The sequence below is a fragment of the Tyto alba genome, unplaced genomic scaffold (genome assembly GCF_018691265.1).
Source record: "Tyto alba isolate M040663 unplaced genomic scaffold, T.alba_DEE_v4.0 Super-Scaffold_40, whole genome shotgun sequence".
Classification (NCBI taxonomy): domain Eukaryota; kingdom Metazoa; phylum Chordata; class Aves; order Strigiformes; family Tytonidae; genus Tyto; species Tyto alba.
This window is the reverse complement of record NW_024881316.1, coordinates 40,071,020-40,098,255: the sequence shown is the minus strand read 5'-3', so window position 1 is coordinate 40,098,255 and position 27,236 is coordinate 40,071,020. Positions and strand designations below refer to the sequence as shown.

The 27,236-nt window shown below is 46.8% G+C and overlaps 1 protein-coding gene across 1 annotated transcript; it reads left to right on the top strand.

Annotated features, from left to right (window-relative positions):
- Nucleotides 1-1,530: 1,530 nt before the first annotated feature.
- On the top strand, nucleotides 1,531-26,912 carry SDC1 (syndecan 1). The gene is made up of 5 exons (XM_042803605.1): nucleotides 1,531-1,833; nucleotides 22,104-22,185; nucleotides 23,247-23,740; nucleotides 23,955-24,084; nucleotides 24,645-26,912. Exons 1-5 carry the CDS (start codon nucleotides 1,774-1,776, stop codon nucleotides 24,809-24,811), a joined length of 933 nt encoding a protein of 310 aa, XP_042659539.1. The 5' UTR covers nucleotides 1,531-1,773; the 3' UTR covers nucleotides 24,812-26,912.
- The last annotated feature ends 324 nt before the right edge of the window (nucleotides 26,913-27,236 follow it).

Genomic DNA, 27,236 nt, shown 5'->3' with positions numbered 1-27,236 from the left:
TTCCACCCAGCTGCCTCACGTGCCACCGGCCACCTTGGCTGTGGGGAGCCCCATGGGTGCCATCTTCTCCCCCCCCAGCCCCATTGTGGGGAGACCGTGGTGGCCATGGCTCGTCTGAGGGAAAGGTGTCGTGGTAGGAATCCTTCCTAGGAAGGCTGCATGAGTAATTTAAGAGAGGGAAAGAAAGCAAGCTAATTAAAGACGTGATAAAATCACAACAGTTTTAGCCACACTGAATATCCAATTAGGTCTATTAAGCCTTTGGGGCGCAGCTGTGGGAGGGAATCCTGGGTCTGTCAGAGGTGGGTCAACACCCACCAAGAGCCTCCTCCTGAGTGACCAAGAAGCACCGGTTATGGCCCTTTTTTTGGGTACCCCCCGCCACGAGCAGTCCCAGGGCAGCACAGCCCCGTGCCCGCAGGCTTGGCCACAACCCTCACCCACCCAGCCCCTCCGCCAACACGCGGTGCCTGTCGGCCACGCGGCCCGTGAGCGCTCCCGCCGCTCCAAGCAGCAGTTTTGATTCTTAAAAAAAAAAAAAAAAAATAAAAGAAATGATATTTGCACATACATTCAGTTGCATTGTTTATAGCAAACACTTCAACATGTGCTGGCACACACACAGCAGAAGAATTAAAAAAAAAAAAAAAAAAAAAAACAACAAACAACTGAATTGATTGGAAGCAAACAGGAACTCCAGCCCTGACCCTGTAAGCAGGGTAATAAAATTCAGCCTGTGGTGTATTTTTTGTGGGATGGTTGCCTGCCTCGATTTTGCTATCTACGGTGAGATGTGCAGAGACCAACTCGTAGCAACCCCGAAGAGTGCTAAAGTTGCTTTTGACCCAAGAAGGTGGGGTAACTTGCGGGAGGGCACTTCTTTTATAGCAGCAGAGTTTTTTTGCCACAAACCTCTCGCAGCGTTTTCCGCTGCCAGAAAACCTGACCCGAGCAGCACAAAAATCGGATGCGATGAAGGGCAGGGCCAGACCTGGGCATCCGCAGACAGGAGGAAGGGCCTCCCCCCCCCCCAAAAAAAAAAAAAAACAATTTTTTCGGGGAGAAAACCCCGCTGGAGATCAGGAGCCTCGGCGCAGACGGGCCGTCCCGGGAGCGGGGCCTCCCCGCCCCGGGGGAAGGGGAGAAGGCAGCGCACCCCCGTGATTTTCCCACACTGGATCGGGAAGGGAGGGCTTTTGACGTTGTTGTTATTATTAATAATTATTATTATTTTTAGCGAGAAGGAAGGAAGCTCGGCGGGAGCAACGCCGCTGCCGCAGAGGAAATCTGGGACTGCGATGAGGGGCTGGCGGCGCCGGGGGAGCGGGGGGGTCCCGGCGCGGCGGCGCAGGTAGCGCGGGGGCGGGCGGTGGGGCCGGGCGGTGGGGCGGGCGGTGGGGCGGGCGGTGGGGCAGGGCGGGCCGGGCCGGGCCGGGCCGGGGCAGGCGGGGGGGGAGCGGAGCGGAGGGGAGGGGAGCGGGGGCGGAGCCGGCCGGGGGGGGGGGTGGCCGTAAGGTGAAGGTTGTTGCAGTGGGTTCATTAAAAGACAGAGTTCAACTCCTCGTCGCCGCAGAGCGCTGCTGGGAGGCTGGTTGGGCGGCTTGAGAAGTGGGGGAAGAGGAAAAATAAAAGAAAGAAAGAAAAAAAAAAATAATATAGAAAAAGGGGAGAAAACCCGCAGCAACTTAAAAGACTACGAAGCGGAGCGCGGCGGAGGGGACCGCGGGGAGAAGGGGCAGGCTGTTCGCTCCCGAGGCCCGGCGAGGAGGAAGGATGATGGACCGTGTGGTGGCCGTGTGGCTGGTGGCCCTTTGCTTCCACGCTGCCGTCCCGGTGAGCCCGCCGCGAGTGGGGGGGGGGGGGGGGGGGGGCGGCGCACGTGGGGCGGTGGGGCCGGGGTGGGGTAGGACGGGGGGGGGGGGTGGGGGGGGCCCGTGAGACACCCGGCTCCCCCCACCCGCCAGGGTCTCGCAGGGGAACGGTGCGTTGCCCTGGCAGGAGGGGTTCGGTGGCCTTTTGTGCTGGCGGGGGGCTCCGGCCCCGGCAGCTTTAATTCAAACCAGACCCGCTGCTGCTGCTCCCGACCTGCCGGCGGCTCCGCCCCGGGGCGGGCGGCGCTGCCCGCTGACCCCCCGCCGGGGCGCGGGAGCCCCTCAGCGCCCCCCGGAAAGGGGCCGGGGGCTGGGGAGGGAAGGGGGGGGGGGGTGTGTGATGCTCACGGCTTCCCTCCGGCGTGAGCCGGTAAGTTTGGGCGAGTGGGCGCATGTGGCCCTTTGTGGCTGTGGCCGGGGAGCTCCGCTCCGCGGTCACGGGTGACTGCTGACACGGGGGGCGCTCAACCTGGCACGACCCGGCCCCGGAGGGACCTCGGCGTCGTCTGCTCCCCGGCCGCCTTTGTGCACGGAGAGCTTGGCCGGCAGCGGGTACGCCCGGGCGCCTTTTATTTCAGCCCAGCAAACCAAAAAACCCCGGCGCTCCACTCCTGCGCCCCCGATGCCCGGGCTCGGCAGCAGCCCTGGGAAACCCGCCCTGCTGCCCCCCCCCCCAACACCCCCGGGGCTCCGTCCCCCCCCGGTGCCCCCCGGTGCCCCCCGGCTCCGCGCTCGCTGCTGCCGTGCCCGCCTGAACGCGGGGACGCCCCGGCGGTGGGGCTCGCTGCTCAAAACCCGGGTGGCTGGGGAGAAGCTCTCCCGTGGGGGGGGGGGGGGGGGGGGAGAGGCTCCGCAGGGCTGCGGGCAGCATTTCGGCCCCGGGCAGCTCCGCTTCCCGGCGGCAGCAGCCGCCAGATGTCATCCGTGGGCAGAGGATGGCTCTGCCCCTGCTCCCTGCCTCTGCAGGGGCCCTTCCACAGAAACCTGGCCCCGCCGCCTTGGAAAAGCGCTTTGCGCGGCGCTCCGGGTCTGTGGGGGGGGGGGGGTGGGGGGGGTGGGGGTCTCTCCGTCTTCCCCTGATCTCTGCGTGGGGTGGGCGAGGAGGCTTCGCGGCCACCTCTCGGGGGGCACAACGCGTGGGTTGCCATCGCTCACTCCCCGCGTGCGTGCGCCTCGCTGGTGGAGTCTCCTCTCTTTGGATGAGTTAGAGGGGAAAAAAAGTGGAACGGGAGGGTCTGTGTGAGCAGGCAGGACCGTCAGAGTCAAAACTGGCGTGGGTTTTTTTTTTTTTTTCTTTCTGAAAGGGATTAATTGATTTGAAAGTTGTCTAGAGGTGAACGACAGCAGCAGTTGGGTAAGGAGCGGCAGAACAAAGTGCAGGGCAGGGTCTAAGCTGCTCAAAATACCTCTCGTTTTGCTGTACCGTTCCGTCTGTGAACTCTACCTGTAGATCTGGACACGTGCCCTTCTAGCCCACATGGTAGCGAGTAGTTTCGAGATGGCTAAAAATGACAAGCGCGTGAGCGTAACCCCCCCTGTTTCGTGGGGAAGAGGGCTCTGCTCATAGCTTCTCAATAAGCTTTCTACTGGATAAAGTGGAAAAAAAACAGTTAATTTGCAGCCTCTGTAGTGCATTTGGATAAAATTCCCCTGTGGTAAATATTCCTTACTAGAAATAAGGACGCGAAGTCAATGCTCATCTGGAGTTTTCCTGTGCGTAAGAGACACGCAGGCCTGGGTGAGGCTTCAGAGCGAGGGGTTTCCTGGGTGAACACACGGGGGAGCAGCAGATCTCGGGGCTCTCCGTGGCGATTCAGCGCTGAGGCCGTTTCCCTTCTGGTGCTCACGTGGCCTTTTTCCCACGTTTGAAATGGCAGTGACAGGGACTGAGCTGCCTTTCCCTCCCGCCTGCAGTAATTACGCTTTTGCGTCAAGTGGCAGAGACCCTCTCGTGTTGGGCACAGAAAGCGGAGGGGCCTTGACGTGCGGAAATAGACTCCACAATCTGATAGATTGTAAAGTAGGTATGTTTATTCAGCGCTGAGGTACACGGGGGATAACTCCTCCTATTGTGTGCATGCACCGGGGCGCAGTGCTGCGGGCACTGGCATGGTTGTCTTGGGTTCTCGGTGGCCTGGTGGTTGGAAAGCGTGCCACTGCTGCTGGTACATCGCTTCAGCCCTGGCTCATTGCTGCATGGCTTGCCTTGTCCGTGCATATTGTCGCAGAAGTAATAAGCAGGCACAAAAAAAGTGGCCAAACGATAGCTGTGTTCTGAGTGCTCTTACCTGGAGGACTGGTTGGGGAGGTTCCTGTTCTTCAAGGTGACACTTCGTTGCTTAAAACACCTGTATGAGAGTAATTGCCCTCTGTTGTTATGATGGGGGTATTGATTCCCTTGAAATAAGAAGGCTGATGCATGTTAATGGATTTTCCTAGTTATTCCCTCAATTGTAAACTGTTACATGGTATAACCCTGCCATGAAGCCAACTGAGCCAAGGTGTGTAGCCTGCTGCAGGAGGGTGGTGGTCAATCCAGCCTGTATCATGAGGGAAAACAGGGGTTTGATTGTTTCATCTGGTATAGGTGCATGCTGGCAGTTAACAGGAGTTTAGCAGAGCAGGCAGAACCTTTTTCCAAGAGTGATGTCATTCCTATCTGAATGTAAACTAATTAGAAGAAATTAGGTAGTCCAGCTCGCTTATTAAACATGTAGGCAGTGGATAAGGAGGAAACACTTCTATAGAACATGCAGAGCAGTGTCACATTATTTATCAAGCACTATAAACAGCACTTCTCCACCTGAACACTCAGTTGCTGGTGGCTGCCTCCCAGTAAAATGGTGACTACTGTACCTGGTCAACTCTGATTAGAGCAGAGACCAATAAGAGGTGGTTTATATTCTGTAAGTGGGGGCTGGGTCTCGTGCAGCGTTGTAGTCTTTTATTCCAGGTTTCTATTGGTTTCACGTGGCTAGAGGAGCTAACATTTTTAATGGCAGTACTCTGAAACTTCTGGAAACCAAACAATCCTCTCCTAACAACCCGAGACAAGTTACAGCAAGTGCAAGAAACCTGTAAGCCTTCTAAAATTAAGCTAGTGCACTAACCTGAAATGTAGGCTGCTGTTTTAGCAGCAAAATTGGTCCATTTTAAGTATCTGTTTTGCATTGCTAGTGGTTAGGTGTCTCCAGGTGGCCTATATAGTAGCATTTCGTCCTAACCTTGTTTGAAGTGGTTCTTGTGTCTGAGAACCGTACTAGTGCCTCTGAGAGGGACATTCCATACTTGTTTGTATCAACTGGCACTTAAGGAGCTGTGATTTTAGTAGGGCCTGCTAGAGGGAGGAGGTTGCTGCTTTGGAGAAAGAAGATAGGACCCCTTTCCTGAGGAGGTGCCATCAGTGATAAAATTGCAGTGCTTCAGGATTGCAGCGTTAGTCTTCGAGGTCTTCTACTGTTTGTAACTCAGAACTGTCAATACAGCACTCCAGGACAGCTGGAAATTGATGTACTTGCTGAGACACAGACACAGGGTACTTCAAATGGCACTAGTCCCTCGGGACAATGTTCAGTTGATGTCAAGGCACCTAAATGTAGGTGTCTGCGCTCGGTGCCTAAGCTCTCATTATAGTCATGGCGATATAATCAGTGGAGCCAAGGAGAGCGATTATCTGACCAGCCCCTGCATGTCTGCTTCAAGGTGAGTTGCTTTGTCGGGGCTTTGTTGACTAGATCTCATTTTGCCTATAAGGGGAGCATAGGCACCTTTATTTCAGTGTCTTTATCTGAGAGCAATTTGGCTCAAAGTGACAGTCTTTTTATTTGTGAAACTTTTATGGTAACTCCGTAAACAGACTGGTCAGGTGCTGTTTCTGTGCCAAGAGAACTAGCGAAGTAGTGGGAAACATCAGCTTTCAGCTACAACAGCACCTCTTTCCTGTAATAGTGCCTCCAAACAACACTGTAGTCTCTGCTAAAGGCTGTGGAATACACTGGGGAGTACAGTTGGGTCTTGTATCAGCGTTCTGAAGTGAGGAATATGAGCAGAAACGTAAGTGGATGTATTCTGGGGTGGGGAGGGGATTGTGAGCTGTTGAGGAGGCATCAGAGCATTTTGGTATTTAAAGGCACTGTTTATTTGTGGATTAGAAGTGAGGAACCTTTGTTACTCCCTAAACTTTTGATACAGGCAGTGAACTTGCGAAGTGGAGGTTGTTTTGACCAACAGCGCAAGCACTTCTTGTGTTTCTTATAGGTTTACTTCTTCTCTTCTGAGCTGAGAAGATACTCTAAAATGCAGAGAGCATGTGGTGTCTCCTTAGGACTGCTGAGTGTCAATTCTGTTAACAGGTCTCTATGTTAGAGTTGACTAGTGTACTTCATTTGAACTACTGCTCTGCTAGGCTACTGGTGTACCGCAGAGATGAGCTAGAAACCCGGGATAGTGCACTTTCTACTGTGGAGATGCTAGTGGAGAAGTTACTGCACTGTGAAGCCTTACCTCAAGGTAAGATAACATTTGGACCTCCTACAAGCAGCTCTTGTGGAGCAACATCTGCTAATGTGGTGGTTTCCCAACCTCTCAGTTTCTCAAGGAGCGCTTGGCTGCAGTCAACGTTCTGGGTCTTGTGGAACCGGCATGGGTCCAACAGAGTCTGTTAGCTTGGGCTCTTTGCCATGTTTGACTGTAATGTTTGTATCTCGCTGCTGAGACCAGTCTCACCAGTGAGGCTTGCTTTGCTGGATGGGAACCAGTGTGTTAGTGGTATTTGGATGGAGTTGGTAATAGAACTTCCCGTTGAGTCACTGGAGCTGCAGTTACAACTGAGTCATGGAGGTGTTGGAAGTTATGGCTTTCCCTGCTAGGCTTCTGGTTTGAAACTCTTCTGGGTATTGATCAGTTGGAGAGCTCTTGCCGCTTCGCTTATACATCTTGCTGCTGTGCTCTCTGCCAGAACTATCTTCTCCATAGCCCTTGTTTTTGCAATATGGTTCTCTTTAATGTCCGCTTGTTTTTCACCTTGGTGTTCAGGGCTTTCCTAATAACGGAAGGGTCTTCAGAATTGCTGTTGCAGAATGACTCCTGACTAAATCAAAGACACTAATAAAAGATGGGGAACTGCCTGTCAACCAGCTTAAGATACTCAGGGGTACCTTGCCTTTCGTGGAGGCTCTGTGTTCTTGTCATACTCCATCCTGTAACTTTTCTGCACTGCCTGTGCAGTATTGACAATAGTATTGTATGCCAGTTGTGGAAACAAAGGCTGACAGTCATGATTTTTTTGGCTGTAGGCAGTCTGAGGCACACACTCCTGTCAACCAGCCTACTGCGACGTACAGCTGATTTATGCAACAACTTCTCAGAGTGCCCAGGTTCCATCACCTGAGCATACTTGAGCCATAGCTAGAGAATGGGGAGTTGCTCTTTGCCTGCCTGTGCCACATGATGAGGGGTTTATTGCCTCTTAAATGGAAGGAAACTTGAACTCCATTCCAGTTGTAGGGGAAGCCTGCTGAATCCTTTCTGGGCAATGTAGCAGACCATGACTGTCCTGTGCTGTACACAGGAAAGCTCTTCTAATTAGTTTCTAATGCTGGTGGCAGTACACATCCTGGTCAGAGCCAGTCAGCAGCTCCAGTCCAGCCCCTTGCATCTAGGGATTACTAGACGTGCAGACTGTATATTGAAGCCAGAGGTGGGCAGGGGAGAATGGAGCCAGTCTACCATCTGGAGAGCAAGCAGTGATTTACATAACGATTTCCAGATGAGAGCTCGTGTGAAGCTCCATGTCATAGCAGCAGTACTGCTGTGGCTGTGTTGGTGGGGAGCCTCTGTGCGTTCCCTGGGGATCAGAGCTGGCAGCTGCAATGCTGTAGGAAGAGACTACCTGGGCTCTTTCCTGTCTCAAACCAGGACCCTATTGCTGCTTTACTGTATGCTAGAGTGGAGAAATGTAAGTATAGGTGTGTATATATTCAGATATAGTGATACCTATCCCAGCTCACAGTGGGATTTGGAGGCTCTATGCTGTGACCCCAGGATGATGATCTGGCAGATTTGATGCCTGTGCTCTGCACAGCCACAGGAGCTCAGAGCAGCCTGTCTATCTACCAAATCAGTCTTGGGGAAGAGCATCTCTGCAGAAGATGGAACCTGTTATCCCATTGACCAGCTAATAAGTATCTTTAGGCACAGAGCCCAGGCTTTCTTTGTTCAAGAAGCTAAGTGGTAAGAGGAGTAAAAGCCCAAACAGGAGGAACCACAAAGCTTGTTGGAATTCATATCTAACCCAAACACTAATATATGTGATATTTTTCACTCCCCTGCTGTGCTCTGTGCTTATAAAACTGTGATAGAGACTCTCTCACTGGCAGATTTGATGGCCAAATGAGATTTGTCCACCTCGCTGGTTCTAACAGGGTGTAAGTGGCACCTACGTGCAGTGGAAAAGTGGTAGTGAGGCTTCCATCGAAACTTGCCTAACAGCCTGCAGCTAGGCAGCTTTGACTTCTAAATCTCTTTCTGTCCTAACGGAGGAATCATCTAGATCGTGACTACTTTCCCATCGGTGAACAAAGCAGTTAACAAAAGAGGCTGACTCTGGCATGTCTGGGCAGTGGCAAAGGAGTGCTCTGCTATCGTGCGCTTACATCAACTGACTCATGGCCTCGGAGAGGAAAGCTGCTAGCTTAATCCTCCAGCAGCATCGGCTCTGCTCCGAAGCGTGTCTAACTTGCAAAAAGTTCCTCGGTCTGCATCTGGAGTCGCACTGAGCTGTGAAATGGTGGTGAGCCGCTTGCCACAGAAGCTGGAAGAGGCAACTATGAATAATTAGGAGTTACTGCTGTAGTAGCTGAGAAGTGCTAGATGCTCAGTATGCTCCCACCTCCCCAGCATGCAGCCAAAAGGGATTAAAAAGAGCCACCAAATCTCCTTACAGTGATTCTAGTAAGTAAAACAGGCTGGACACTAGTTGTCCGGTGGCCAGTTTAAAGGCTAGACTTCCAGTCCTACAGTCATATAACAAATCTTATTTTCTGACCTATCCTTTAACGCTCCCCCTCCCCCCTGACTGCCTGCTGGGGAACCTTCTCATGCATGATTTGGGGGCATACCAGTTGGCAAGGCTCAAAACTGTGCCAGAGATCATTCTAATAATTTGATGGTGTAGATTGTGTTCCAGTGCCTGGGGACGTTCCCTGATGTTGTTTAATTTACTAGTATGGATGTAGCCAGTGGGTCTCTGGCAGCAGGCCCAGAATATTATGAAAACTTCAGTATCCAGTAAAAGAAAGTGAAAGTTCATAATGGGAGATCACGACTCTCTCACTGAAAACTGAACCTTTTTGGGTGCTTCAGGAGGATAAGCAACTACAGTTGCATGAGAAATCCTGTGTAATCAGCTGAGGTTTGTGAGGTGAATACTACAAACTTGGAACAGCAGAGCTTGCGGTGTAGCAGTGATGGTGCTGGTACATGCCAGTGATTCAGCCTGTGCTTTTGGAGTTGGCCCATAAGGTGGTCGGTCCTTCAGCATTTTATGCTCTGATTTCTTTAGAAATACGCTGTGCTGACTGGAGTTGGTAGTCAGTGAATAGACCCAGAAGTTTATTTGTATATGAAGTATCTTTAACTTAGTGATGTCTGAACAGTATCTTACAAGTTTGATCTATTGTTATGTAGTATCCAGCTATCCTGATGGTACTCCTTGCCAGAAAATTGTCTCAACTAAGGGACATATTGTGCTAGGAATAACTTGGTACTAAAGCAGGTCACTTTGCCTTGCCATTTTTAGTACTGTTTTATCGACTTGTCTTAATGCCTAGCAGTCCATCAGAGGTGGCAATAGTGATGTCTAATGTCTCTTCATAGTACAGATGTGTAAAATGCAGGGATGTCCAAATCACAACTTAAGTCTTCCAGTTGCCCATATGAGGCAGGAGAGCATCTAGACTTCACACGTGTGGTATCATCTCCCCCTAAACTCTAACCTCCCCAATTGATTTGGTGCCTGCTCTGAAACAAAGCCATGAGGAAATAGGTGAACAAGCTGTATACCCAAAAATGAAGGCATGAGGCAACTGAAGCTAGTATCTGTTACAGTGAGACTTGGATAACAGCTGGGATCAAAGTGAAGCCCTCCATTTTATCCTGCTTTTGTAAGAGTTCCCTTGTTCAGGGCTATGCTGTACAGATGTGGTACTAAACAGAGCAACTGACTGACTCTAGGTCAGAGTCGATTGGTTTAATTCACTAAGTGTTTGGTCAAGAAAAGCCTAATGTTCATTTCTGAAATGAATAGAACTATAGGTGACTAGAGTGCAATTGCAGCAGCAGTTTTTTTAAGACTGTTTCTGATGGGAGGATTTCATTTGATGCTTCAGCTTTGAAATGATACTTCAACACCCTCATGACTCAGCTTGGAAGTACACCAGCCAGCTTCCATAATGTTATTGAGGTGTTGCATAATTTAACTGTAAACGGGGCAGTAGTAAGCAACTGCTGTCAGAACTTTGTTTTACATGGAGGATTAACAACGCTTTTGTAAGCCTGAACAGAGAGACCGTAAGTGTCCTAGGAGGAGGCATGGAGAGCTTGATCTCTGCACCATTTTATAAGAGTAGCTTGCTGTATGCTCCAGTGGTTATGAGCATGCATATTTCTCAAAGGGAGTTCATGCAGTCTGAATTCTGTTCTACGTTAGAGTAATTCAGTGAAATGTGGCCCAGCCTGTGCCCAAAGACCATCGGACCTACTGCTGTTTATTCCAATGAGACTAGCAGTACCTGAAGCACTTACATGCTGTTTTCCTTTGGCACCTGTACTCAGGAGCTGCTGAGGTGGAAGGAAGGGGTGATGCTGAAAGTGTTTCTTTGAGAAGACTCTTGGGATGGGGGAACGGGGCATTCCTGATCTGAGATGTGGCTCCTGCATCTGGTAGGGATGTTTCAGCCCTTTCGTGCATGGCTTAGTCATGCTGGTGTAACTGCATCTGTTTGGAAGGGATGACTTCTGCATTACAAACAATCTAGTCTTAGTCAACACTGCAAGATCATGTGGATAAACCAGACCTGATAGCATGCTTCATAATGTAGGGAGAGACTTGATTTCTTCATATCCATGCTGGTTTACTTGAAACTGGAAATGGTGAGGCACAGAAGCAGATGCAAAAAGTACACTCAACCGTGGGTGTTAGCGTAAGACCTGTCAAGGCGCATTAACTGCCCTGCATTGGATCAAAACCAAAATCTAAAGCTGCTTGCGTGATCTGCATGATTCCAGCAACTGGCTGCTGATTGCGACTCACAAGTTCCTTAACAGACCAGCAGCTGACTGGTGTGAGTCCTGCTGTGCAAAACCGGAGTTTCTTAGACGTAGTTAGAGCTTAAGCTGTAGGGAGCGTGACCAAATCAGAAGGCAGTTGCTGAATGCCAACTGCTGGCTCATTCTGCTGCCCAAGTCGAACTTGCTTCTGCAGCTCCCTTGCAAATAGTCAGCATCTTTTGTAGCAGACTGACAAATAACAGCACCAAGGGATCAGGTTGTGGGGTGTGACTGGTCCTGCCATCTGGTGTGCACATGCGAGACGGAGGCTGGGGCCGGGTCTGCTCAAGCCCGGCAGCTCTTTCTGGATGCTTCCAGTTCCCTGATCAGTCAGCTCTTCAGTGCAGGGGTGTGCCTGAACAGAGTTGTTGTTGGTGCTGTAACTAAGAAGCTGGGTATGAGATTTATAAAGAAATACAGCATTCAGAGGTAACAGATGTCTGGGATGTGTGTATGGAAAGTACAGATCGTTAGCAAAAAAACCACTTCACAGTCATTTGAGACTTCATTGTGCCTCCTTCTGGAGAAAAGGTGGAGTTTACAAAAGCATTCAAGAAGGCCTTGTCTTAGATCATCAAGTCTCAGGAGGGTTGTCATAATATGAAGGACATGATATATGTCCTGTAGGGTAAACTACAAGGAGGTCAGCTGGAAGGCTAAAGCAGGGTTTGACAGCAGCAGGCTTTACAGCTGGCAGGCGTTTCTGCCACTGTAGTGTCAGCAAATAGTATTTTTTGTTGTCTTGTGTATAGGCAGTTGCTATAGGATATATCCTCCTGTAAAACTTTAAGTCTGGGTGGTTTCACTGTTATATAAATAATTATTTATATAATTAATGAGAATACTTTGTCAGCTTTTTTGTTGTTGTAAGGCTAACTATTTGTAGTTTTAAGTAGTCTCATTAAGCTTACCAACTAACCTGCTTTAGCTGAGACCCTTAGTACTCCAGAGTTGTGAGTTCATCTTTCTGCTGAAGTTTAAATAACTTTCCAGCTGCTAGGAACCAGAAGTACAGGCAGTAAACCCTTACTTTGCACTAGGGATTTTTATCTGAAACTTGGATTTCACTGACCTAGTGTAGCACTACAGGCAATTTGCCCAAATTAGAACCATATATACGTATCACTAATAGAGTGAAAATGCTTCTGTGATCTTTCAAGAAGATTTTACAGCTTTGTCTCCTGGCTCCTTGGCATATCTTGCACTAGGTGATTGCTAGAGTTCAAGGAGAAGAGGGAAACTCCGAGGGTTGAGATAAGAACCTGGGTCTTCTCCTAGCCACGTGCTTGGATATCAAGAGCTGTTGCACTTACTCTTGCATGGTGATAATTCCTGGAGGTAGGAAGTATTCCTGGCTGGATGTCGGCTTCCCTTCCTCAGGTGAAGCAGAACAGCTTTTTCCCCCCTTAGAATACTGTATAGCATAATGATGATGTCGCTTCTGACTTCTCTGACCTGAGCAGATGTCTTCCCAGCACTTGTGCAGCAGTAGTGTTGCTTGTGGTAGTTTGCTGATGGCACAAAAGCTGGCATGGAGCTCACTTGAAATGGGTAGTAGTTCCACCAGCCAAGCTGTATGGCATTTGTCTCCAGGAAGCAGGCTTCCCTAGGGCCAGAGGCACGCACGTGTTTTCCTGGTGTTGCTGAGAGGCACTGGTGATTCATAGTGTGCCACCAGCCTAAACTGAAGACTTGAGATGCCAGACCACATGCTGCTTTCCTATAGACAGGTCTCTGATTTCTGAGCTGGGACTTCCTGCGCTGAATGGCTGAGGATGAAAAGAATAAGTTGTGCTCCTGTGGAACCAAAGTCCTTGAACTGCCTCTCTTGTGTGTCCTGACGTTGGTGTGCTGCAGGCTCGCGCGCTGTTCTGCAGGGATGGCCTCAGCAGGAAGAGTGTGCAGGGCTGAGCCTCTTGGCATCCTAGCACATGTCCTGCAGCTGCATGCTGACCAGTTTGAGCTAACAGGCCTACTGGAAGAAGACAGTCTCAAATGGGACAAATGGAGACACTAGCTGCTTTGCAGTTCTTCCCTCAAACCCAGTCTTGAACTACATTCATCAGTCTCAGGGCTGTAATGCTAACTGGTCTGCTTTACTGGGTGCTAGGTTGTTCCTTAGCTTTATGGGGAGAGGAGCGTGGCTTCTCTAAGCCATGCGTGCTGTCAAGGAGCAGTCAAGCAGTCTGAAGCCCACTATTGCACTTGCTGGGAAGTCTCGGTGGTTCTGTGGTGAGTTTCATTCCAGTGACAGTCCTCAGTGCTGATCCTGTAAGATGGGCTGAGTGGGTGGCAAGAGTTGGGGCAAGGGAAGGAATTTGCACCCTGATGCAAAAAAGACTGTTATGGCAACAGAGGTCAATGCATGGATGGGAACAATTGGCCAAGGATAGGGACTGGTTTTGCTGGGACTGCTGTTAAAGACATAAGGTCAGTGTGTTTATATGTGTTGGAGGGCAACACTACAAAGTCCAGTCTCCATTTAAGTGGCTATAACTGCTGATGACTTGTCTGAGGTGAGTTGCTCAACCTCACCTGCCTGAACTCTGCAGCAGGTGCTGCATGTAAGCTGTGGTCATCCTACACATTGTGAACTAGCCGCATCAGAATACGTGGTAGCCAGGGGGCATGTGGCTGTGCTACTGCAGGGGGAGGAGGAGGAGGCAGAAGGGACCTTAGATCCAGTCACTTTTAATTTCTTCTGCCAGGAGGGTCACGTTTATCTGTGTTGCAGTTACTAGTATGTATGGGTAGTGGGTTTTGGGTTACTAGAGTCCTTTGCTGAATGGATTCGCATTTCGTAAAGATTTTCTGACCTGCAGCACCTACTCCTCTCTTTTAATCTTACTTTATCAGGGTTCCTGGGATGGGCAGCCCACCACTGGCTTTGGCTGAAACTACACAATTCCCTGCCCGTGCTTTTGTAAGCAAGCAGATGAACTGGCTGTTGCTGTAAGACTGAATCTTCTCTGATGGTTTTGCTGCACTAGAAAGTAAGAAGTGCTGGTGACTTTAAGTCATAGGGTTTTAAAAAAAGTGAGGTTTGTCTGGTCTTGGCTTATGCAGCTCACTGCTCATCTCTCAAGCTGGCTGAAATAGATTGAAATTAATTCCCCAGGATGAACTGGAGCTGTTGGCTGTATGGCCTCACTGAGCTGTACCTACTCTGCACAACCCTTTGAGGATATACACTGACTGTGGCTTTCTCATGCTATCTGAAGAAATGAATGCCTGAACTATGTTAAAGAGCTTTAACTATGTTAGAGCTGCAGGGAAGGCTCCTTAAAGAAAAGCAGTTATAGCATAAAACTGAACTGGCTGCTTCTCATGAGATTAGCTGCAGGGAAAAGAGCTTTCTCATTAGGCTGCATCTTGAAAACACAGGGTGCCTGGAACGTGGGAGACAAAAGGTGCCCTGCTTTCAGCCATACTGTGACAACCCGCACCTACCACTGATACAGAGTTGAGTGCTTGTTGTGTGCCACGTCTGCAGGTGTCTTGACCTCTCGGAGAGATTCAGTCACTGGCCTGGGCTGTATTGCTTGGCTGGAAGCAGGTTGTCATGAGCGAAGGCAGTGTGTAATAACTTTACTTGTTTGATACATACTCTAGGTGAAAAAACAGGAGCACGGATTCTAATTCACTTCTCTGTTGCTGAAGGACCGACTGGGCTTCTAGTGGAGCTGGCTGGGAGAGAACTGGGAGGCAGCTCGGCTCTTCTGCATCAGAACTGCCGTGGTGCTCTGTGCGCACAGGTGATGTGTTCTCACTGATGCCGTGTGCGTTGCATGGCCACAAGCTTCCCTGTCTGCGGAGTCCATAGCAATATACTTGTTCTCCAGTACTAGATGGCAGTTGCTCTGGGCCTCCCATAAAGTTCAGATGGAACAGAGCAAAAGTAGAATTACCACCTTTCCGAATAAGACTTCGATCTAGCCGTGGCTACTGTGTTTAGGAGGGCAGGGAGGACTTAAAAGCACCGTTGTCAGACTTCAGAACAAACCTTATCCATTGTGAACAAACAAACTCTGTGCAGAAGAGAACTCTCCCTACAACCCCTCTCTCTGCTCCTTTTTGTATAAACCTGCGCGGCCCTTTGAGTCAGCCTCTGATTTGCATGTTGCCTGCAGTCTGAGGGTGGTGATGCCCATTTCCATAATGCCTGGCGGTGGCAGGGTATTTCACTGCCCCTCTGCCGCAGGGTAGGTGAATGTATGTCAGCATCCCAGGAACCCAGGCTGTGATTCTCTGTGAATTGCTTAAGCAGCCCTGTCTGCCGCGCTCTGCCCTGTGCCAATACAAACACTTGTGCATTCATGCACCCAGCATTGGAGAACTGGTCCTGCTGGAAAATCCTTTGCATGATGTTTTCTCCTCCTCCCTTCTTTTTTTTTTTTTTTTTTTTTTAACCAGACAAGTTCCCTGATCTGTTTCACCATGAGACTGCACGAATAGCTATGCAGGGGGTGGGTCTAGGAAGCATGAAGTGACACGTTCTCGTGGGAGGTGGTAGTTTAAAGGGCCCCGCTGCAGAATGTGAAACCCAACCTGATGGCGACAGGCTGGTTCGTTTTCGCTCTTGGCATGTTGATTGCTGTGTTTCAGCCCTACTTAATTAAAACAGTTGCCCTGTCACACTAAGGAGACAACGTAATGCTGATTGGGCAATAGTGTTGTACCTATCAGGTGAGCCTCTAGAACTATTGGACCTGTAGCTGCTGCGCGTACGGAGTAGCCGGATGCTCTTCTTCCTCGGCCACTGCATCTTCTGCAAAGGATCAGAGTATGCTTCTACAGCTGTGGCTACAAAACTTGACAGAAAAGGTAGATCAAAGCATAGTGGACAGTGGGCAGAGTTTACAGTCTGGTCTGTTCTGCCCATAGCGGAATAAGTCCTAAAAGCTCTCATCCAATTTTGAGTAGGTATTGGAAGGTGTTTTGCTGCCTCAAGAGTCTGAGTGCCAAGAGCTACAGTGTGATGATCGGGTGGTTTCATGCTTCAAACAAAAGCAACTGCTGTTGCAGCTAGGACCTCTCCCTCAAAGATAGTCCACTTCTCGAGTCACCAGCCAAAAATAGAGGAGGCGGCCAGTAAGAACTCAATTAACAAAGATTTTCCAGATTTCTTTATGCTAATAATGAACTGATAGAGAACCAGACAGATTAACTTGCCTCTTGCTGCCAAAATGGTGCTTGCCTTGCTGAGCAAGGCATCCTTCATCCTTTACTTTCCAGCTGGGAGCTGCCTGACCACTTCCCTTTGGAAGGAGCACCCTGTGAGCCACTACCAGCCTTACTGCAGTTGACATAAGATGATGGGTGGAAGGTTGGGGATGCTGAAGCCTGTTGGTATGCAGCAAAAGCTCATTGAGGGAGGGGGGAAATGACAGAGTCTGTAATAGGGAGGGCAGATAGTTGTGATGCTTTGAGCAGCCGTGATAAGAACACTAGCCAGGGGTAAAAGTACTGCTTAAATCTAGGCTATCCAGTCCATGAGCTGTTTGTGGGATGGTTTGTAGCTGTCTTTTTGCTCTTTGGCTTGTGCTGTTAGTCTATATCTTTGGCTGTTCTAAGAAGATAACTACTTCATTAACCTGCAGGGTCACCAACAGCACAGTAACAGGAGAAACAACTGGAAGAGTCATTAGCTGAGATGGTGCCACACTGCTACTGACTTCTGATGTAGCAGACTTGGATGCAAGCTTCACTTCTGACTTGCCACATAAAAGTATCTGTTCTGTTTCATCTACTTCAGAATTTATGGTTGACTGTTAAAATTGAAGGTGTACATGGTCAACTTAATGCTAGCAGTCTGCATGTCTGCAGAAGGAAGGGGATAGGTGAGGATGCTGGTGGATGGTTTGTTGGGTTTTTTTGGTTGGTTGTTTTTTTCCCCTTTAACCATTTAAGCTGTCTGAAAACCATGGACATATGGGACTGGACTTAATCATGCGTGGGCTATTAACTGCAGAATATCAAGGTTTAACACAGCTAAAATTTCCTTCAGCAGGTGGTTTTGTCTTCCCACACACTAATACCAATATTTTGAGGTTAGAAGCTCTTAGGGCTGCTCTGCTTCAGATAGCATTTATGTTAGAGAGACTAGCCCTGCTCTTCAATATATAGAAAAAGGTGAAAGACAACCTTTCTGTTTGAGTTTGTTTTAGAGATGTTCAAATCCCTGTGAAAGTATTTTTCTAGATGGTCCAGTGTCATATTTAGTAGGCAGACCAGAGAGCAAATACTTCTCTTGCTTTCATATGTCTCTCTAAACAAGAGCAAGCCATTGGTTTTGCTTCCCATAGAGTTGGAAGAATCTTGCAGGATGCTCAGAGAAGTGTTGAGCTCATTACAGCTCATTCCTTTTCATATGATCAAGAAGGATTCGTTAGGAGAAACAAATGTGAAAATTGAACAACATTATTTAGATAATGGAGGATTTCAAGTGTTTTTGAGTGTTTTTGACACTGCTGTAATCACAAACTAGGATTAATAAGCGTGGGATACAAATCATTCTTAATCTAGTTGAGGGCTTGTGGCAAAGCTAGTGTGTTTGATTACCTCACAGAGTAATTTGAAAAAAATCTAATTCCTTTTACATATACCATGGCCCCAAATTAAAGAAATGTACTTCCCAGTTTGGGTGGGGTGAGATCAGCTAATAAACTACAAATCTCCTCTTCATCATGAGAGACTACTTCAGGTCTGTGCTCTAGCAGGAGGGAACTCCGGCAGCTGACAGGACAAGCACAGAAAGATTCATGAATTGAGACTGTGACCGAGATGAAGACTGAGGAATACTTAGAAACGAGGTCAGACTTCTGGAGTCAGTAATATTGCTGAGTTGTGAAAGCCTGGCCCATTCTTGATTAAACTGAAGATGCCACTAAGCAGCTTTCTGGTTGTCCCTGCAGAACTGAATAACTATTGTTCTGCAACAATACAGTGCTCAGCAAGAGCAGAAGCTAACAGTCTCCCCAGGGTTTCCCCTAAACAGGCTGCTTTGATACTTGGGGAAGGAGGTCTTCCACTGGTTAATGCATATCAAAAATGTTAAAAATCTTACCCTTCACATGCAACCGAATTCAGTGGCACCAAATCAAAAGGGCTAGGCAGGTATTCCTAATCAGTTGCATGAGCTGCTAAAAAAATATGAGCTTGTTAAATAGTAAAAAACCAACATGTTGTAGATAAAGTATAACAATTGAAAGGTTTTCTTACTAGAATGCACGAGATACCGTCAGAGATCCTTCAAAGGTTCCACTACCTGAACTTAAATGTGTTTATCCAGCCTCTGATATCAGTTATAATGTGAGCGGTCCACAGATAGTCTCAGTGGACTGAAAAATCAACTGGATGATAATGGAAGTAATTTCTAAAAGCACATCCACATTAGCTGATTATATCTGAGTCTGATAACAAACTTCTGAGATAAAGTAATGCAAAGCTGTTGGTAGAATAATCTTGCTTTAAGATGGAATTTATTTTCAGCTTTTCATATGATAGCACAACCTGGTGATTCAATCTGTGATCTGCTCCCTTAATCCTTTTGGCTAATCAAAACCTTTCTTATTGGTGTAACTCAGCTGTAATAAAAGGTCATGGAAAAGCCTTGACCATGAGGTATTTGTTGTCTGAACAGCATGGTCTGTCTTCCTGATGCAAACCCAAATTAGTTCAATCCCTTCCAATGTTGTCCTGAGTCAGTGTTTTATGTTGACCTTAATGTATCGGAAGTCCTTCAGCAGCAGACCATTATAGTAGCATGACCTTTCTGCAGTACTTGTATTGGTGCCATAAGGAAAGGTTACTGCCTTTCATGCCTACTGAATCTGCAGTCCATGGAGCAAGAAGTGTAGCATTTATATAACTGAACAGTTAGATAAATGTTCCTTAATGCTCATGTATCATGAAATTGGATGATGTCATGAAGTTATATCACTTGGTGGATGTTCTGGCTGGTATAATCCTATACTGTCCCTTGAATATTTGGGCAAAAAAAGTCCCTCTTGGATCCCAGGCCTCAAACTACCTCTTTAAAAGGAGATGCTGCAACTCCCAAAAGAGCAGCCTGGGACAAGACCCTTTGGGACAACTAAGTAGAAAGACACATTTAGTGTAACTTCACTAAGTTCTCATGTAAAGCTGTGGAAAGCAAACTTTATTAATCCTGAATGTTTTCTATTATTCTCTTGAAGTATAGTAGCCAACCTCATGAACTGAGGCAGGAGCAGGTCTGAGTCTGCCTTAATGCTTGCAGGGTGGCTGCTGAGTAGCACCTGGGTGACTCTACACTGGAACATCATGGGTCTCCATTGGTTTAGACTGGGCTGAACTGAGCTTTCCATCTCCGAGGAGGACTTAGCTATCCCTGCTAAGATACAGGATTCAAAGAGTACATGACAAAGGCTATGGAGAAGCAGAACATGCAGCAGCCTGGGAAGAGGCTAAAAGCTCGGGTGTGAGGGGAAATGTAGGGGTAAGCTGGCTGAACACGCTGGATTAGAAGAAAGGAAGCATGGTATGATTGAACAAGCATCATCTGTTAACGCCACAGGGGGAAAGGGTGCTGGCTCCGTAGTCAAAATCAAGAGTTGCTGTTTCATTTCCTGACAGTCTGTGATCCCTTCAGGAGTGTTGCTAAGGTCTGCAGACCATCAAATCTCTCCAGATGTTCTTGGAAATCCTGTATGAGCTATCCCTGAAAATTCAGATTTGGGGGGAAGTTAGTTCTGGTTCTAGATAAAGGTGTATGGTGACACATCTTAAATGATATTGGCAGTTCCTTTATTCAATAAAAAGCTGAGATTTCTTTCTAACTGCTTCAAGGTAGAGTCTTACTGGGAGGAGAATGTACACACACACCCCCCCTTTTTGCTCTCAAAACCAAGCTGAGTGGAAGAACAAAGCATTGTGCTTGCCACTGCTAGTGCAAGGAAGGAGGGAGAAGAAAAAATCCCCAACCTCCTATCAACCAAAGTGGTGCAATTTCTGAAGTCTAACTTCACTTCTGAACATACTGGAAGGGACAGTCAAGGGAGCAGAGTTTGGGAAGCCTGGCAGTTCTTCCCATAGTCTTTATGTACCAACAGTTCGTACTCTTCAGTATTTGAAGTGTAGTGAGATCAGCTTGTGTGAGTCACTGGCCGTCGACACTAGAAGGAAAACATCCAGGAAGTTCTTACTTGACCTACTTTCCATGGATGAGTGCAAAAACACAGTGCAAACAAGCAGGGACAAATCTAAAAATCCAAATTACCTCATGACTTGCAGCTAAACAGAAGATTGAAGGACAATTTCTTCTTAGAAATTACTCTAGAAATATGCTTGCAGAAACCTGAGGAAAAGTGGTTTGCTTTGTTTTGTTTTGCAGTGATAAAAAAGTTTAATGGCTATATGAGGGGGTTTTGTACTTACTTTCTTGTTATTTTTTTTTTAAAAATCATCTAACTACAGTGATTGCCTAGAAAAGATCTTGGGCCTGATTAAGTTGGTGGCAGCTTGTATACTTGTCTTCAGAGAGGATGAATCTAATGGGCTAGTTAACCATCTTGGAAGCTAATTGTTCTGTGGAAATATGGGGAATGGATAAGGTACTAAGAATGAAAGAGAAAACTGGATAAACTTGGTATCTTAAAAGAGTGAAAAGGAGATGGAACCAGTAGGTACCACCACACAGGTAATAAAGTGGCACTGAGAGAGCTCGATTGTGTTGTTTTACAGATCATACTAGTGCTAGCTAACTTCCTCCTAGGAGGAAAATGAGTGTTACATTCATTTTTAAGTGACACTGTGTTAATGCAAGATAGAGAAAAACAGTGGGTCTGGTTGCAAAGCCGTCAAGAATGTATGTTCTTTTTACATAATAAAATGAGATTTCACACTCCCAATAAAACCACTATCAGTTTGGATGATGCAGCGCAATATCTCCTAAACTTGCAGATGGAGCAGTGCTGGAAAGGGATGATGAGGGCATCTTGAGGATAGAAGTCAAAATTGTGGTAAATGGGGAATGAAGGTGGATTGGGAAAGATGAAATTTAAAAGTGACTTACAGGGCTTTGGTTTGAAATCTGAGAAGGGGGAAGTGACTGGTTAGGTAATGGTAGCCCTGCAGAATTAAACCTGGGGCTAGTCATGAGCTGAGAGTCAAGTCTGATGTACCAATAGGAACAGTAAGTGTATACAGCAGAGGCCAACAAAATGCATGAAGTAATCACGCTGCTTTGTTTAGTGTTGTCTTCTTTGGATATCCTGAACAGCTTTGAAAACATGTGTGCTGTGACAAACAGGTGCAGTAGAACAGAGGTTTGGCCTCTTGTTTCAGCAACTGAACTTCTGTGCTTCTACCTCATGACTTAGTCTGAGTGCCCACTCTTACCAAAAGGGAATCTCATTCTACTTCTAGTTAGATGCTGTAGTTTCAGATATGTGAACAGTCCTGGAAGGGCTCAAAAAGGCAGAGAAGCCAAACCACTTTGTCTCCTTTTCTTCTCCTTAGAAGTAATGCAGTAATTCATAGACGAAGTGGTTGGTAGATAGCAAAGACATAAACTTTCTGCTTCAGAACCTGAAGCAGAATGTTTATGTTATGTCATGACTGAGCATCAGCCACTACCAGGATTTGTCTCTGAACAAATTCCTTGCTTTTTTCTGTCCCAAAGCACGTGCAGCCTGGAAGCAGCGCAGAGGAGGGAGACAGCAAGACTGACCTTTCCAACTCTGAATAGACTAACCAGAACTGGTCTTTTGGGGTGGGGGGATTGAACGAAGAAAGATGAGAAAATGCAATCTGAACAAAGAAAGGTTCTGTAACCTTCAGGAGCCCTTAGAGGACTCTGCACAAGCAACATGGTAATGTTAAGTAATCTCATCGCTAACACACCTTTCCACCTTATCTTTAAAGCAAACTACAAATCTGAACCTTCCTCCTGAAGATCTTGATTCATCTGGTGATGATGACGATGCGTTCTCAGGTTCAGGTGCAGGTGAGTTATTAGCACTTGTACTGTTAGTGCTTGATCTTTCCAGGATGTGGCAATTGAGATCTTTATGAGCATCCAAGCTGAAAGATGTGTAGGGGGAGGAATCACTCACACACACCCCTGCCCCAGAATATGAGAGTTGGGAACAGAGAAAGAGCCTAATCTAGTCATCTTGTATTGCTTCAGATAATAACAATTAGCAGAAAATTAGTTGTAGGAGACTTGAAAGGGAGCAGAAGCAGGTGTACTCCATGTGACTGCTAATATGAGATACTGCATGAAGAATGTTAGGAAACTAGAGTGATTCTTTATTCATGGGGAAGAGTGACTGTAAGAAAAGCCTTTGTGTTCTCTAACAAGCTGGTAAGAGATACCGTTTGAGGGTGTGTAAACCCCAACCTGCCAATGTACATCAAGTGTAAATTTTACCTGTCATCAGATGTGCAAATTCCCATGGGCCATAATTTTTAAGAAGTAGAATAAAGGGGTTTTAGGGTGGGGAAAAAGTCTATTAGAATGATTACTAACCTGCATGAGAGAGACCTTTGGAGTTCAGTGCTGAAGTTGATGAGATGCTACTAAGGAAAGAACAAGCCATTGGAAATTAAAGCAAGGTATCCTGCTTCCTTCCAGCCATATGCTTGTATTTTGGATTAAATTCTGCAGGAATAAGACCCTGAAATCAGTGCCAAATGTGCCAGTGACTAAATTTGTTGAGTATATATGGGTGAATGCTCTGAATCAAATAAAAAGTATTTATGGGAAAAGAGTCAGATAACCATCCTGAGCAACCAGTATACTGAAAGCAGACATCTCCCTTGACCTGTCTGCAAACAGACTAGCACTTGTGCCTTGGGGAGAAGCAGTTGACTAATGAAGTATTGCTGAATAGCTCATTGGTCTGTCCCTTCCTTATTCCACTGAAAAGGATAAGGAATTACAAACTGAACTGCTGTTATTACAAAAATTGGCTATGCAGGTTAGGCATCCTTAGATCAGCTTCCTGAAGATACTATTAATAGGTCTCTAAACTGGCCAAGGATAATATTTTTTTTGTTTTGCAGGTCCCCTGACTGACCAGTCTCACACCTGGAGAATCCCAGGAGAACCAACTAATTCCTCATTACTGGCAACACCAATGGATTTCAGCGATCAGCCATTTCCTGGGGTTGAGAGCCGAACTGAAAAGGAAGTAACATCTCCTTTTGTGACGAGTAATGTAGTGACAGAGGAGCCAGTTGTAGCTGTGAAGGACGAAGTACACATCCTGGGCTCACCTGATGAGAAACCAACAAATGATGTGGTTACAACAACAGTGAGAAGCCCCACTACTCACTTCCCTTCAGTGGTTCATGTAACTCCTTCAGAAGCCTCAGGCACAGTCCATGAGCTTGAACCTAAAATCCCTAGCTCTCATGTGCCAGACACGAAAGACATGACTGAGTCCCACTCTACCATCCATCACGAGGGACACATGACTGCCACCCCCACGACGACAGCTCCAAAGGATGTTGTTCCAACACATGAGGAGGTTTCTGAAGATGGCTCTGGAGACCCGGTGAGGACTAGCTTTGACACCCTTTCCAGGGAGATGGCAATAGTAGTATGTAGTAAGTTGGTTTTGCAGGAAAGGGTGGTAAATTGTCAAAACCAATTCATTTAATAGGTTATATTGGTGAAGGGTTTTAGATGAGAAAAACCAAAGCTGTGTAAAGGCTCCAGTAACAGGCGTGATGAGAAACATGAATAACCTGCCTTGTATGTCCCAACAGGGAGACTTCATCTTGACTAAAGACGAGGATTTGGTCCCCACCCAGAACTCAGAAGTGCCGGCTGACTCCGGGAGGAATGCCAAAGCAGCAGGAGCCTCGGGAATTATGGACAGAAAAGAAGTTCTTGGAGGTACCTGATATTCTGGATTTCTAGCTGGTAAAAGCAGACTCTCATAGGAGTCTTCCAGGCAGCAGAAGCCACAGTTCTGCAAGTACATCTCTGAACGTGAAAGCCAACCTTTTACGTTAGACTTGTGAAATGAGGGTGATGATTCATGATTCTGTGTTGTAAAAACCCTAACAAGGGCAAATATTAATCTGCTAATAGCAAAGCAGCCAGCTAGTTATCTGGAATTTTATGTTGAAACCTATTCCATCTCCTCTCAAAAATTACAGTAAAGCTGCTCTAATGCTGCCTGGGTCAAATGACTATAGAGATGAACAACGTAGCCTTGCATGCTTTGCAGCATGGCTCGGTGGGAGATCTGTTTCTCTGGGTTTACCTCACGTATATGAGCAGGCTCTTGGCAATGGCAGGGTGACTGGTTTGGGAGGGAGCAAAAGCACAAACTGATTTCTGGAAGTCATGAAGTCAGGGACCACACAGTAAGGAACAATCTGGAACTTAGTCATACTAGCATTATCTAGTGTGGCATCTAGAGTAATTTGTGGCTTTTTCCCCCCTTCTAGGTGTGATTGCTGGAGGACTAGTAGGCTTGGTGTTCGCAGTGTTTCTAGTTGCATTTATGCTGTACAGAATGAAGAAAAAAGATGAAGGCAGCTATTCACTGGATGAACCGAAACAGTCTAATGGAGGATACCAAAAACCACACAAACAAGAAGAATTCTATGCATAAACACTGATCTTCAGGACACTTCTTATTCCATCTTTCTTGGACTCTTCTCTCCCTGCACGTGGACCTCCTAGTGTGCTTTGCATTAAACTTAAGCCATATGATCATGGGGTTATTCACCCTTACCACTTTGCCATTGGAAATTTCATAACTACAAAGTAGATCTGGATTCATTGAACATTCCCCGCTTTCTTGCACATCATTTTTTATTTTTTTTTTAAACAGAAGTGGGACTGCAAGTTCCTAAACTCACTTTGGTTTATCTAAAGACTGCTGGGGCAAGCGGTGGGGAGAAGATAAGGGAGCACTGTGTGTATAAACCTATTGATATTTAGGGAAAGGGCTAGCAAGAATAAACAATTATCAGTCCTCGAATTCTGTATAGCAGGGATCCTTCCTATTTAACTCATAGATGTGTTTTAAGTGTAACAAATGGCTGCGCTGGGCAGATGTTTGGTGCACTGCAATCCTCTAGTGCTTTCTGACTGCCGTATTTGGAGCACTTAATGCCTACGAAACATCAAGCTGAACATGATTTCCAGTGAAAGGAGGTGTGAGGGGCAGGGTAAGCAAATGACTGTCATGTGGTTCAAAATAACTTGTATTTTGGAAGCATTATCCTATACTCGGAACCAGCTCCTAAGCAGTTGGTGCATACACTAATACAAAACAAACACCAAAGACCCCACATCTAAGTGGAGAGTTCATTTTACCAATATTATTGGACTGTTCCACTACCCACCCTCTTGCTCTTTCTAGGCTTAGGTCAGAATTTTCTAAGCAGTCTCATCTCAGACATTCCCTCTTCTTAGGTGCCGAATCTAGGCTGAGCTGTCGTGCTGCACATACTCTTATCCTGCACTACTGTGTAGTTGCCAGGTGACTGATGGCGTGTTGTAGCACCTACCTCTCTGTGCACTGTTTACAGTGGTTGTCTTGGAACGTGGTCTGCTGTCTATGCCACAGAATACTTTCGGCACACAGGGGTGGGAGGTAGAAAGCAGAATATCATGACTTCGCAGCTAAGGAGTAGAGAAGCATAGCATCTGAAACAAGCCTGATGAAGGCTGAGTATAGATGGCCTTAAGTATATAAAAGAATTGGCGTGCTTGACTCTCGTGACTCTGAAACAGCTCTTCAGAAGTTGTTCCTGCACTTTGGAGAGAAGCAGCTCCAGGGATGTCAGATTAGTAAGGGCCAAAAAGCACCTCCTGAGGCATGTCTGGATGCCTGAAGCTATTGGTGGTCAATGTACTGTCAGATGTGAGGCACTGAGGCCTCATGGAGGGTCTGGAGTTCTCCAAGAGTATCTCAGAGTGAGAAGAAAGTGTGGTGTTGTGCACAAGCCCTACTTCTGCTCAGCCTTCTGTTAGCTTCTTACAAGTTCAGGTCCTTGTCACTCAGTGCAGGAGGTATGGGTTGGGTGGAGGAGTGTTTACAACTGATGTAAATATTTGTACTGTTGAGCCAGAGGGAATGATTGGAGAATATTGCAACAGTTAGTACGAATGTTGCACATTAACAATAAAACTTAAAAACCTGTGTAATTTAAATGAAGTATAAAACACTCCTGAGCTGCTATGCAGCTAAAATTGGTGCCTTCTCTGCAAACCCAAGAAAAAACCAAAACACTTCTAGATTCCAAACTCTTCTTTATGCACCGGGAAAACTTGTGCATACATGTAGCTGGCTGTTTTTAAGTAAAACTGTAAAGTCCATTACATCTTTTTTTTTTTTTTTTTTTTACTGAACGACTTTTCATAGGTTAATGCAATGACCAGATGGTGTTAATTTCAGCTGTAATTCTTTGCTTTGTATAGGGATGTAGAAATGTTGTTTGATAGGTTTATCCATGAAAAGGTTCTTGTAAAGCACAGGAAGATAAAGGGGTAAACTTCAGTTGTACCTCACAACCTTGTTAGGGGGAAAAGGAAAAAAAAACTGTATATTTTGGTAGTCTGAACTGACAGTTTGTGAAACAAACATGACATTCTGTGTTATTTAAGTGGTACAAATGAGATACGAGTTCTAATAGAAGATGCAACATTTGGTTATTTGTATGCCATGTAAAGGTATACTGCAATAAATGGCATTTTGGCAAGAATATGTCTGATCTGTGAACACTGATCAATATAATACTTAACAAAGTAGATGTGGTTTTTAAGACTCCTCAGCTCTATAAGGAAGTTGGATTCCAAGGATGAAATAAGAATTTTGGTGCTAAGCATGTGGAGGTTCAGCTCAGAATTTGAAGGGTGGAAGTGTGACCCGGTTCCCTCTCACCCGGCAGCCCGGGCTGTGGTGAGCTGCTCTGCCCTGAGGCAGTGGGGTGGGCTATGGATGGGCTGTAGTGGACATGTGAGTGAAATCTCTTTGTTAGAGCCCTTCAGTATTTCATGCTGGTTCTGATTCTGGGAGCTCTCCTTGC